Source organism: Rhinolophus sinicus, chromosome 5 (assembly GCF_057876585.1).
Source record: "Rhinolophus sinicus isolate RSI-liver-muscle chromosome 5, RSI-T2T, whole genome shotgun sequence".
In the NCBI taxonomy this organism is placed as follows: domain Eukaryota; kingdom Metazoa; phylum Chordata; class Mammalia; order Chiroptera; family Rhinolophidae; genus Rhinolophus; species Rhinolophus sinicus.
Window position 1 is genome coordinate 40291946 of NC_142505.1, and position 14414 is coordinate 40306359.

At 49.3% G+C, this 14414-nt stretch overlaps 1 protein-coding gene across 1 annotated transcript in view; it reads right to left on the reverse strand.

Moving 5' to 3' along the window:
- GRIP2 (glutamate receptor interacting protein 2) overlaps nucleotides 1-8805 on the reverse strand; it is a 90604-nt gene extending 81799 nt beyond the window's left edge. Inside the window, exon 1 of the mRNA XM_074312946.2 lies at nucleotides 8562-8805. Within this exon, the coding sequence (XP_074169047.2) occupies nucleotides 8562-8616 (55 nt within the window). The 5' untranslated portion in view covers nucleotides 8617-8805. The remainder of the gene's footprint in view (nucleotides 1-8561) is intronic.
- Between the last annotated feature and the right edge of the window lie 5609 nt (nucleotides 8806-14414).

Consider the following 14414-nt stretch of genomic DNA (forward strand, 5'->3'; position numbering starts at 1 on the left):
AGCAGATACAGAATAGGAAGTGATCTTTCACAGCTTGCTAAATACTGACCCAGTCTGGGGGTAAGGAGAGCTGAGGGGCCCTGGTTCTCCCTTAGCCCTGCCCTGGACTCTGGGGACATGGGTCAGACACTCTGGGAGCTGAGGGCAGATTCAGGGCAGATCTACAGGGATACCTGTTACCTACAGTCATACCCAGGGCGGAGGCTGGGAACAGACACACCACCCAGTAACAACCTTCTTTCTCTAGGGACTCAAGTGCTCCGTCCCTCCCTTTGCCTGAGGCCTGTTTGGAGTGTTCAGGCAGAAGATAAGAACCAGTTTCCTGGGAACACTTCACGTGCATGGGAATCCTGAGGAAGGAGTTGAGTTCAGCTAGGGGCCAGAGAAGGGCTCTTTAGGGCCAAAACAGGCACCGCCAAAGGGCCTTGCAGGAGCCCCGTTGGAGCCCGAGCCCTCATCAGCTTCACAGCAGTTTATCGTCTGCAGCCAGACTACCTGGATTCAAATCCCAGCTCTGCTCCTTACCCGCTGTGTGCCCTTGGACAAGTCACTTAACCTTTCTGCCTCAGTTTCGTCATCTGAAAAGTGGGGTTAATAATAATATCTACCTCATAGAACTGTTATGAAAATTAAAATAGTAAATATATAAAGCACTTAGACTCTTAATAACTGTTAGCTGCTATTATTATTATTAATGTCACACATTTTCATCACCAAAATCCTTGCTCCAATGTCACTCTTCAGCATCATTCCCATCTCCATTTCTTCAGGGGCTTCTACCTCCACAGATACAAAGCACTCTGCACATTTCAAACCACTTTCGCTTCCACATTATTTCTTTAGATCCACACAGCATCCCTTTGGGGCAGGATTATTTTCTTATTTTTCTGAGGAAGAAACTGAGGTCCAGATGTGCCAAGCAAGTTGCATGGGAATCACTCACAGAATCAAGAGAGATCCCAGATTTCCACCTCCAGCCCTTATGACACCAATCTGGCTACTGGCACCCATGCTTGGTGGCTGCTCTGCGTGGCCCTGAGGGTGTCACAGCCACAGAGCAAGCTGAACAAACACAGGGTGAGGCAAGGTCTTGCTCACTGAGTAACTGGCACGGCCCTCATTGGGCCAGTCAACATCCCACGAGTGTACAGCTGGCAAAGCCCTCTCCCACTTGTCATCTCTGGGTCCTCATAATAACTCTGCTGGGGCTGTTCTTGCTCCCACTTTACAGAAAAGAAAAGTGAGGCCCATAAAGGCAAAGTCCTTCACACATGATCATAGAGTTTGGGAGCTGCTGTGGTGGGACCGGCAGCCAGCCCCCTGTAGCCTGGGATAGAGGTTTGTTTAGCGAATGGAATGAGGGGGCGACTGCACACCAACCAGGGAAAGGCTGCCCAGTTCAAGGCGGAGCCGCTGTTATACCAGGAGCTCAAACCAAATCAGGTCTCCTGATGAAGAGCCTCAGTGTCTTCATCACCAGGCCATTGAGGGAAGGATGTGAACGTGATCAGCCCAGGGCCAGGCTCATGGTAGGTGCTCAACAAAGGTTGGCTGCTCCCCCTTCCTTCCTCTAGTTCATTCATCACGCATTTAGTGAGCACCTACTGTACGCTGGCCTCTGTGCTGGGCACTGCAGACCCATAGATCGGACAGGGTGCCCGCCCCATGGAGCTCTGGATCTAGTAGAGGAGACAGATGGGCAAACACACAGTTACACTCCAAATGGAGGAGCTGGGACAGAAACATAGTGGGAGAGACCAATTCTGCCATGTTGGGGGGAGGAGAGGCAACAAAAAGCTGCACCTTGGCCTGGCCTTGGGGTGGGAACTGGAGGAAAGAAGAATGTGCGGGGTGAAGAAGAAGAAGGTGGGGGAGAGGCACTCCAGGCAGAGACAGCAGCCTGAGCAAAGGCTCAGAGGGGGCGCAGAACAAGGTTTATGCACGATTAAAGAGGGAAGGAAGGTTATCACAGCCAGATTGCAAAGGAACTGGGGGATATCAGAGGCCTCCAACTCCAAAAGGAATGTGGCTTGACCCTCAGGGTCTTTGCTTGAATTGGTGTTTAATATTTAAAGTTGGAAATAGTATGTAAAATTCTGGATTTTCAGCTTTAGAAAAACTCAGAAAATCTGGCAGCCTGATCCAGGGCTCCTACAAAGCCTGCTTTCTGGTTCAGCAGTTTCCCCCAGGCACATTTCACTCTGTTGGTCCAAAACTATTTGTTGAGCAACTGTTATGTGTCAGGTAATGTGCTAGTTACTGGGGATGCAATGGGGAATAAAACAGACATAGTCATGACTTTCATGGCACTTACATACTAGTGGTGGAGAAAGGCAATAAACATAACATAAAGTACGTACCATATAGTCAGGCAGTGTAAAGTACTGGGAAAAAAAGAAAGTTATGGGGCTCTTTTAGATGGGATGCTCTTTTAGATGGGATGGTCAGGGAAGGTCTCTCTGAGGAGGAGATAGTTGCACAGATATAAATGAAATGAGGGAATTATGTACATGTAAGGTGGAAGAACAATCCAATAGAGGGAACAAGGGCAAAGGTCTTGGGGCCGCATTCATTCATCTTTTGGGTCACTTGCCTGGCCCCTTAGGCATTTAAGTGTGAGACCACGACTGCAAGTCATGGAGCACACTGAGTAATGTGTAAACAGGTGAAAACCACCTCCAGATGTGTGTTTCAGATACAAACTCTTACCAATAGGGAGGGAGACATGGGAAATGGAGAGATGGATGAAATTTCATAGTATGACTTTTTCCAATGGGGAAAACAATCCTTATTAGGATAACAAGGAAGAGGCAGAGAGAAGGCTAATGGAACATGGCACATGAAAACTTTAGCCCAGGAAAGACAAGCCAAAAGTGGGAGCAGGGAAATCCTCATTTTCTTCCTCACCAGCTGCATCATCTACAAAGCGGGAGTCAGGAGCAGAGGAAAGACAGAGTGAGAAGGCTAAATCTTCTGCAGCCTTGGGGCTGTCGGTTGTTGTTGTTATGTTTTTGTTGTTTTCCAAGCCTACCTGAGCTGCTGCTTTAGAAAGTCAACTACAAAGGAAACACTCTGATTTTGTTGTTGTTTCCCCATCCCTTTCTAAGCAAAATTAATGTGTAGATTCCTTGTCCTTTTACCCACAAAATAGAAGAAAAAGAGACACTATTGTTCTTAAAGGAGAGGGAGAGAAAAGCAGTCTACAGTCGTATACCGTCCTTTTCAGCTGGGATTTGTGGGGAGTGATTCTGCATACTGATATCATAGTCCGCGTCATGGGACATAACTTCTGCCACTCAAAGGCTTATTTGCACTTTTGGAGGTACAGGGAGATGTTTAAAATCAGCTCCAGTGTTGACTGTAGTTATTAATACCAAATAGAAGATCCTTTTCTAAGTCTGGCTGGTTCTTCTAAAATTTATGTGAGCCCCACTACCTGATTTAAGGCCATGAGCAGATGTTTCACAGCAGGAAGCACATTAGCTCCAGATGCCACTGCTTTGTTCAAGACGTGCACACACACGCACTGGCAACCACACACACATACATACACAGAGGACTTGGGGCAGTGAACATTCACCGCTCCCCTTCCGGCACTTGGCATGCCCACATGGACCATTTGTAACCTCTGCCTGCAGTTCTGACAGAGAGATGAGCAGCAGGAGTGAGTAGCCAATCAGATCCCATCCCGTCGTCTTCCATTGTCTCCTAGGTAACCAGCACAGGGACACATCAGCTAGCTGGGTACCACGGATGGACAGACACACACACACACACACACACACACACACACACACACACACACTCCCCTAACAGTCCGTAATCGCAGAGACACTGAAAGTACCTGTCAGAACCCTGGACAGCTCCCTAGGGCGGCATTCAATGCCTTTGTTTCCAGCCTGTCTGGCAGCCTCATATATCGCTTTCCCCACTTCGTTCCTTTACTCTGCCATTCCTCTGCCTGGCATACCTCTCCCCACTGTCACCTCCATCGATTAAAACCTTGCTCATCTTCAGAGTCAGCCCAAGTCCTTGACCAAGACTTCCAACAGCTCCCATCACAGAATAAAATCCACACTTCACCACCTATGGTGATCTAGCTTCTCCATCCTAGTCGCTCATTATTCTCCCTGTCCCTCATTCCTTCTTCCTTTTCCTCCAACAGGTCAAACTGACCCTCCCCACACTACCCCTTACAGACCAGGGCTTTTTCTTGGCACTCGCTGTTGTTCTCTCTGAGTCCATGGCTCTTCTTTCTGCTCTTGACATGGCTGCACCTTCTTGTTCACTAGTCTCAGCTCAAAAGTCACTTCGGAGAGGCCTTCCCTGACCACATTAGACCACCCTACCTAAAGAAGTTGCTTCCCCTGGGACTCTCCACTACATCGCCCTATATTCCTGTGTTGTCTTCATCTCACTGTTGACTCTGAAACTATCCCATGCCTATTTACGTGTTTACTTTTTCTAAAAAGGAAACTCTGTCGCAGCAGGATCTTTGTCTTCTTCATGGCCATATTCCCAGCCCCCACAACAGGGCCCAATACATATTTCTTGAATGACTACAAAGTCATTTCCTCCTCACTGTTTTTGTATTTCCCCATCTCTCTAATAAGAGGGCTGGACGTGATGACTTCTATTAACCCTCCTGGCTAACATTCCAAGAGTCCATTAGAGAGCAGAAAAGACTGGCATAAGGAGGAAAATTAATCAGGCCATGCCACGGGAAGACTGCTGGTAGAAATACGACCTTCTCAACTGAGTCACAGTGCCCTCCGCTGAGCAGCCTCCCTGATAGTAATTTTGCTGCTGCTGCCAACTTCACATGCCCAAAGCACTAGGAACCTTGAACTTTTGTTATCTGAGGGACTGGGGGCAATTCAAAGCTGAGCACTGGCTTCCCGCACAGAGACTAGTAAGAGTCCGGGGGTGGGGGAGGGGTTCTCTGGGAGCATTCCTGTGGTGAATGGAAGAAAATGTGTTGCTGTCTATAGAACCATAAAGGTCAAGGTGGAGGTTCATTAGAACACAAGCCACACACACACACACACACACACACACACACACACACACCCCACACACATATCTCAAAAACATCATGAAGCTAGAATCACAGAATTCCCCAAATCCCAGTGGCTGGCTGCATGTATCTCTCTTCAAGGGACATGACTACTACTTTAGGTTCTAAGAACTGTGCAGAGTGATCTGGACACATGTGTTGTGTAAGTGTGTGGTGAGTATAATCATGCTTTTGGCCAACCGCACTGGGCAAGGCCAGCTGGCGGATTTAAGTAGCCACATGGTAGGTAGACACAACGATGGATATCCCAAACCCTAGGAGTGGAGAAACTCAAGCTGGCCACTCATAACCCAGAAATCCCCTTGAAGTTCTGAGTTCTCTACTGACCAATGTACCAGATTATTTCCCTTAATTTGAAGTTATAGCAGAAGTCAAGACCAGGAAAGAAAGAGCAGTAATAGTATTTCTTAAACACCTATTATGTGCTAGGCCCTGTGCTAGGATATGTTAACATTGACTCTTCAAGAGTATCCTGAAAGGTTACCCTTCCCACTTTATGGGTGAAAAAACTGAAGCTCAGAAGCATTAATTAGTGTGCCCAAGGTCACTCAGCTGGCAAGCAGAGGGGCCTAAGTCGGGGACACGAGTCTGGTCCTCAAGCTCACTTTTTTTTCCCCAGGGCCTTAAATTATACCACAATGGAATATTACTTGGCTAGAAAAAAGAATAAAATCTTACCATTTTAACAACATGGATGGACCTAGAGGGTATTATGCTAAGTGAAATAAGTCAGACTGAGAAAGACAAATACCATATGATCTCACATATATGTGGAATCTAAAGAACAAAATAAATGAGCAAACAAAACAGAAACAGACTCACAGATACAGAGAACAAACTAATGGTTGCCAGAAGAGGGGGGGGCTGGGGGACTCGGAGAAAAAGGTGAAGGGGTTAAGAAAAAAATAAAAAATAAAATCTTAAGCCAAAAAAATAAATTAACCACAGAATAAGAGGATAAGCTGGTCTTGTTCAAAACATCCCTCCCACGGGCTGAAGCTCTTTTCCCAGGATGCCAGACTTATGGCCCTGTCTCTGCATTTCCGTCACTCTCAGGCGTGGCTGACCTCCCACCACAAGCCTCTTGTCAAGCTGGACCCGCATCTCAGAACCTCTCATGTGAGACCCAGCCCACAGGAACCAATTTTCCTGTGGCCCGGAAAAAGCCAGGGATTTGTCTTTTTAGAACAGTAATTTCCTGCTGGTGCGGGTATATGCACCAGCCACCCTCTGATTTAGTGCTGAGCTCAAAGATCAATCTCAAATAAGATTTTCCAAGGAAAACTCAAATGCTGGGTGCTTCGTGGTCTTGAAGGAGGGAGAAGTGGCCTCCTCTCAAGAGATGTGGCCAGCAGCAGGCAAAATAACCATTATCGCAAGATCCACATGCCTCATACCTGTCATACAAGAACCTTGTGCACGCCCACATGCATCTCAAATGCATTATCCATATGCCTCCATGCACACCTCACATGCACACCATCCACATGCCTCACCCATGCCACACAAAACAATACACACATACCACACACACACACACACACACACACACACACACACACACACATTGTGTGGGGGGTGAGGATCAGGAGCAAGAGAGGAAAACCCTCCCTCTCCTCTCTCAGGACATCACAGTCCCCACTTCTAAGCCTGCTTTGGATTGTGTGCTGTGCCAGGGCCAAGACCTCACTTTCCCTAGAGATACTGCAGGGCAGGTGTTAGGCCCTCCCCTTACAGATACAGAAAGTGAGCCTGGGAGAGAGGGAATGACTTGTCCAAGATCACAGAGCATGCATGTGGCTGAGCTGCCCCAATTTCTGAAGGGCCAAGCTCAGACTGAAGGTTGGTGGTGGGCACCGGGCTCTGCAAGATCTCCTTCTTAATTTACTCCACTCCTTGGGGGGCAGGTCCATTCAATAGGGGCACTCCGCCAAGATCCCCTCCGTGTTGGCAGCCCTATCCATCTGATTCCTCCCTCAACCCCAGGGAAGGAAGCCTGGGCACCCTCTGTGCCCTAAAGCTGTGCCATCAGCATCCACTCAGCTGGAGGAGGAATGGAGGCTCTGCCCCCTCTGCTGGGCTAAGCTGTAGGCCTGCCAGGGTCTTGAGGCACCAAAGGCCTGACAGGGGTCTAAGCAAGACCCTCCACAGGCTCTGATTCCAGGCCCTCAGAACCTAGGGACACAGTGGGGGCAGGGGTTACCGACCTGACTTAGCCTTGGGGACAGGATAGGAGCGTCAGGGACCAGCTCTTGCTGCCCCCCTCCCCTCTCCCGTGCCCCAAACAGAAACTTCTGGCCTGGGGTGGAAATGGATCCTTTCTCATGAACTGCACCAGATCCAACTTGGGGGACAGACAGGAAGCGGGGGCTGGACACCACCAAAATCTTGCCGTTCGCATCTCAGCTTTACCACCTATTGGCTGTGTGACCTTGGACAAGAGGCTTTCTTCCTCTGGGGCTCAGTGTCCTCACCTGTAAAGTGGAAAGAATAATAGCGCCCTCCAGAGCGGGTACCGGCGAAGGTTAAAGACACAGGCAGGTGTGAGGCGACAGGGCACACGGTACTCGAGGTCTGTAAGTCCGCCATTATCCCCCACTAAGTGAGCAGAGCGGGGTGCGGGGGGGGGGGGACAGCTGTCATTCCCTCCGACTCTGCTCCGACTCACAGTTCTGGCAATTCTCAATTAGCACGGAATCCGAACTTTCCTCAGCGGCTGCAGGACCTAGGCGCCGGTCCTTCCTTCCCCTCCACTACAAGCGCTTCTGACAACAGGTATGAGAGGTGAGGCAGCCCCGGACGCGGCCCGGGCGGAGGGGGCTGCGCCGCAGCGCTGCGGCAGGGCGGGTCCGGGCAGGGGGCAGCGGCCGAATCTCCCCTCAGGCCGCCCCCCTACCCTCTCCCACCTCCAGCCTCTTTGCAACTTGGAGGAACTACAGAGTCTGGGGTCGGCGCAGGGTGCTGCCCGGCGTGCGAAGGAAAGTTGGGTCTCAGCGACTGCAGTCTCAGGATCCAAAGGACCCCGCGGTAAGCGCCCGCACATTCCGACCCCCAGCAAACTCGCGGGGAGCGAGGAGGCACTTGGTCGCCGCGCCCGGCAGGGCCAGCTCCGGAAACCGGACTTGCGGGCCGCTCTGGGGGATGCACCCTCGAGGGTTCAGAATTCGGAGCGTGTGCTCCAGCCCCTGGCAGTGGCTCTACTCGGGTCCCACATTCACGCGCCCTGTGGAGCCCCCCTGCAGGCTTCCCCGCCCCGGCGAGGCTGCGCTCCGCACCGTGTGTCCTGCGGTGACCCCTTCAGGAGGCCCGCTTCGGGGACTCTTCCCTCCCGCGCCTTAGATGCGGCCGCCCGCCCTTCACCACCCGCTGGGATCCTCTCCAGGTACCCCCGCGTGTGCGCCCGGAGTCGGGTCAGCTCAGCTCTGGGTCCGCCCTCTGCGCCCCGCGCCGGTGCTCACCGGCTTGAGCAGCCGCTGCGTCCTACCTTCGTCCGGCAGCCGCTGCAGGCAGAACGCGAGGTTCCTTCGCCAGCCCCGCATCCCGGCGGCCGCCCTGCGGCCCGGCCGGGCCTCGCCAGCCCGGCCGGGGCCCCGGCCCCGGCCCCGGCCCCGCCCCCGCTGGGCCGGGAGGCGCAGCGCAGCGCTGGGGAGGGCCGCGGGCCCGGGGCGCGGCGGGCATGGGCGGCCGCCGAGGGTTGGGGGTGTACGGGCGGCCGCCAGGCGCTCGGCTCAGCTCTCGAGCCCGCGGCTGAGCAGCTAGACTCCCCGAGAGCGCGCGCTTTCTCGGGAGCGGGGGGCGGGGCGGCGGGCGGAGGCGAGAGCGGAGTGGGAGGTTGGAGCGGGACCCGAAGGGGCCTGAGCCCATCTCACTCCTGCTGCTAACCTCCAACGGCGCCACACACACACCATCGCCAATTTCCCACACCTCAGCTTTTCAATTCACATTCCTAATAACGTTAATATCCATCAATCGATGAATGAATGAATTAGTGAATGAGTGAATAAATGGGGGTATGAATGAATGAGATGATGAGTAATGGAATGAATGAATAACTGACTGAATGAATGAGTTAGTAAATTGATGAGTGAATGAATAAATGGTGACGGAATATGTAAATAAGTGACTGAGTGAATAAATGAATGAATGAATGACTCAATGAATGAGTGAATGCGTAAGTGCCCCCTGGCCTCAGGCCTGCAAGAGGCAAAGGATCCTCCATAGGAGGCCTCACCCCTGCCCCGGGGTGGGGGAGGCCTTCAGGTTGTATGTTGCAGAGGAAGCAAAGGAGGCTCAGAGAGGGTGGTCCTGTCCACAGACACACTGCAAAGGTGGAGGCCAGTGGGGAGGAAGTCTGTCTGTCTGCAGGCTTTGTCCACTGCACCTAATCACCGTTCCCATTCCTCTGCCTGGAAGCCCTTGAGCTCACCAGGTCTCAGAGGCTCTAAAAAAGAACAGCCTGGGGAAGGGATTTGGGGGTCCTATCCTCAGGAGTCAGATTTGCTTCCTCCATGGAAATGGGGGTTGGGGGTCGGGGAAAGTATAGTCTAGACAAAGGAGTACTACACAGCCGGAAAAAGGAAGGACCTTCTTTGGAAGGGAGCAAAATGAAGAACAGTGTTTATAATATGTGCAGAAAAAAAGGAAGAAAGGCTCTACATCATATTTGTTCAGGTATGTGGAAAATTATTTCCAGTGGAAATACTGGTTCCCTCCAGAAGGAAAATCATGTGGCCAGGGGCAGGTGGGAGAGACTTGCTTTTCATTGACTCACCTTTTGTGCCTCTTGATATTCTAAACCCTGGAAATGCATTATGTATCCAAAAAATAACTTGAAGTTTTTAAATAAATTTTAGAACAATATTAAAAAGCATTTATACCCAGTAAAGACGGCTTCTCCCCACATATCACCCCCACCAATTAAGTCAGCCTTTTTCCTGGATGCCCTCCCTTCATCTTCCAACTCTGAGAAGAGGGTCAACAGCAGAGTCAACAGCGTGTCAGCAGCAGGTCTTGCTGGCACAGAGCACCTTCTATCTGCATGAGTGTTGGGATGAAAGTAAGTGGCCTCTTCTTGGATCCTGGGTTTGTCAGTTTTCATCTATGTGTCCTTAGGCAAATCATTACATCTTTGAAAGCCTCAGAGTCCCCACATGCAAACTAGAGATCATCATCATATCCTAATAGGGACCAGTAAAGCTGGAGCCAGGCACTTGTATCCCAAAAAGGAGTTCAATAATAGAATCCCAGGCATCTTGATCTTACACTTTGACCTTCAGAAGTAGCCCTTTTGTAAGGTAAGGGTAGGATTTTCATGTGATCTTAGATCTCCATTATTTCTTCGAGCTTGGTATAATTAGCCCCATTTTACATGTGAGGACACTGGAGATCAAAGGGATTAAGTGTTTTTCCCAAGGTCACACAGCCAGGAGTTGCCAGAACTGGCTTTTGAACCCAGGTCTGCTTCGCTCCAGGCACCTCCAGACAGCCCTGCCACACAGTCCATCTAATCACCTACTCATGCTCCTAAGACCCTCAGGTGGGTCACATCCTAGCCCCCTATTGATTCTAAATGATTAATCACTTCAGTAAGTAAGGTGCAGGCCCAGGGAGTTGGGGTGAGGGAGGGGCTGATCAACATGCAGGCACTAGTCTGCAGAGCTCCAACTCCAGAACTGGTCTTAATGGCTATAAGCTTCTGACAAGGCAGTGAGTCTTCCCTGGCAGCAGAGTTGTGAATCACTGCTGTCTACATCCAGACTGATGAATCTCTGATAGGAGAGGCAAAGATGCTAGCACCGAGGTCAGGAGTCCCCAACAGAGGAGGCCAGTTAGCAGGGTAGGGCTCAGGCCCAGTACCGCTCCAGTGGCAGGAGAGACGGAGGAGTGATACCAGAAGGATGGAGGGTTCCAGTTACCCATTGTTGCATCACAGGCGACTCTAAACTTAAATGGTACAAAACAACCCTTTGATTGTGGTTGGGAATTCTGTGGGTCAGGAATTCATGCAAGGTAGAGGGGTGTCACAGCTCCATGATATCTGGGCCCCAGCTGGGAAGATGGGGAGACCAGGGGCTGGAATTATGTGGAGGCTTCTTCTCTCACTGGTAACTGAGTCAGAATGACTCAAAGGTTGGGATCATATGAGTATATATATATTTGGCGGGTATGTGCTCTGAAATTGTTTTACCAGTAGGAGTGTGAGACCACAGAAATTCAGAAAGCCCCATGTAAAGGTACTCACTGCAGAGCAAACCGGCCTTCTGGGGGAATTTTCTGTGTAGTCCTGCAGTAACAATCGCTCTGCAATTATACAGGATCCCAGCTGGCTCCACAAAAAGCTTTGTGCTCTGGCCAAGCTCCTGTACAAGGCCTCACACCTTGCTTCTCTTTTTAAGATCTGAGTCTGGGACCAGCTTCCCTACCAGCCTAAGCTTTTACTTCACGCCTCCCATGCTTATTGCTAAAAGACAATTGGTATTCTACATTTTTATATGTCCCCCCCTTCCAAGAAAATAATCTAAATACTTCCAACTGGAAAGCCTGGAAATGGCATTGAGCCCTGGAAAGAGTAAAATCAGATCCTAGCTCCACCATTTCATTCCTTCACTCAATGGACATTTGTTGAGCACCTACTATGTGTGAGGCACTGCACTTTGTGCAGGGGTCTATCAGTCACTTGGACAAAATCCTTGCTCTTACACAGCTGACATCCTAAGAAAACAGAGTATTTGCTGCGTGACCTCAGGCAGGTCACTGTACCTTTCTGAGTCTCCATTTACTCATCTGTGAAATGGGGCTCATAACCCCCAACCTTGCAACGTGGCTGTGATAAAAGGAGGTAAGGGGACTGGCGAATTTGACGGAAGGCATCTCAGGTGCATAGAGTTGGAAGGAACCTCACTCAGCCCAACCCCCTTATTCTGCAGCTATTGACAAATGCAGATGAGAGAGGGGGAATGAGTCGTCCAAGGTCACTCGGTGAGAGGGAGCAGAGCAAGAGATGGGGCCCAGAGTCCTCTTTTGTCCCTCTTTCCTGAAGACTGAGGCTCACTGCCTGATCCAGCTAGGGTTGAGGAGGGCCTTCATATGCCAGGGTGGAAAGAAAGCTCTCTGACCCCAAAGAGCCAACCAGCCGAGGTGGAAGCCAACTGCTCCACTCTCATTCCACCACCAAGTGGTCACTGGGGGAAACGTACCCTAGCTTACTTGTAGAAACAGCAGCATCTGGGCCAGAACCACAGGTGGGAGCCTCAGGCAGCCCAGAATTTGAGTTGCATGGAAATGACTATTCCCTAAATATCAATCCAGCCACAGCTATTCAGGGAAAAGGCCCAGCACAGCATGGAGAAGGGTGAGGAGGAGCATGCGAGGGCCAGGATTAGTTTTTCTTTGTTCATCCCCTGCAGTTCAGCTCTGGTCACAAACCTGCACATCTTACTCAGCAAAACAAAAAGGCTGATCCCTGCCCCACCCTTTGCTTGGAAGATCATTTAGTGGGTATGCTCTCGAAGGTCGTACCCTTCCTCCAGTGACAGGGGCTCACCAAACGATGATTTCGTTCATCCTACAGAAGACTCTCCTCCATGGATTCCTGGATATATAATTTTCTCCATCTTGGTACATTTGTAGGACTGTTTTATGCCCTAAGATTAAGTCCCTAGGAAACTGCCTCGCTTGCCTGACCCTTAATCCAGGTCAGTGTCCATGAGGTTGGGCTAAACATCTCCAGAGAAATGTCTTTAAATAAGCAGATCCCATCCTTGCGAAATGCCTAAAACCATCTCTCTTTGCCCCCTCACATTTTCAGTTAGTTTTGTCGTTGTTATTTTGTTTAAACAAATCAACTTCTTCAAAAACAATAAGAAAGGAACACATTAATAGCCCCATTTCATATGCAGCTGAGGTATCAGAGGGCTTGAGGGATCAAGATCCTAGACAGAAGAACCCCTTACTGAGAGGAGCCCCACATTCTCCCCTGGAGTCATTTGCTGATTCTTGGCACGAGGTGAGAGGTGGAGAAGCCAAATGAGCTCTAAGGAGTTTCATGGGGCTGATGAGACAAAATTTGAAGTTCAAGGCTAGTAAAGCCACCAGAACTTGAAGATCGTGGAGAGAAGGGAGGCACAGAGAAGAAAGCCTGACCGTCAGTACCAGCTTTTCCCTCAGGCATTTGCCAGTTGTTCTTAGACAAGCAGAAAGCAACTGAAGAGCAGAGTGGAGTGTTCTTCAATCTCACAGAACTGGGAAACAAAATTGGAGTTTGGTGCTTAGCAAGGAAGAAAAGCTCTAGGAATTATCCCAGACTTTTTATTGGGACCCCTGGAGGGTCATAACCCAGGAGTAAGGGGTGAACCACGGGTAGCCCAAGACTTACACAAATTGCAATCCAGACTTGACTCGACATGCAGCCCCTGATTAGATTACGGTGATATGCCCTAACTCCAGTTATGTCACAGGAGAGGGCAAGTTCCCTCTAGAAGAAGATAACATCCTGAAGACCCTTCTCAATTTTTCATGCATAATATCTGGCACTGAATTAAAAAAAAACAAAAACACTTTTTTTTTTACCAGACACACCAATAAACAGAACCAAAACAAAAAACCCCGTAGAAATAGACCCAAAGGTGACACAGATATTAGTGTTTTCAGACACAGATTTTAAAATAACTGTGATTAATATGTTCAAGAAAATGTGATAAATGTAAAATTTCAACCAAGCACTGGAATCTAAGAAATAACCAATTGGAAATTCAAGATCAGAACAATATAATCACTGAAATCAAGAACTTAGTAGATGAGTTTACAGATAATTGTGCACATCTGAAGAGAGGATTTGTGGATTGGAAGACAGGTCAGTAGAAAATATGTGGGAAAGTACCACTAATATAAAGAGCAGAAATAATGGTAAATAGAGGAAAGAGACATATGGGACACAGTGAAAAGGACAAACACGTGGAACTGGAGACCCAGAAGGGAAGGAGAAACAGAATGGAGCAGAAGCAATAGTTCTGATAATGACTAAGAACATTCCAAAATTGATAAAGAAGAAAAAAAAAGAAAAAAAAAAGGACATCAAACCACAGTTCCAATAAATGCTACAAACCCCAAAAGAACAAATATATGGAAAACCACACCTAACGCAATAGGAGTAAAATTCCTAAAATTTTTTCCAGAGGCAAAAAAATTACTTAAAAGCAGCCAGAGAAAAAAATATTACCTTCAAAGGAACAGCAGTAATACTGACAGCCAATTTCTTAATAGAAACATTGGAAGGTAGAAAACAATGGATGGCATCTTTAAAGTGCTGAAAGAAAACACATGCCAACCTAAAATGTTG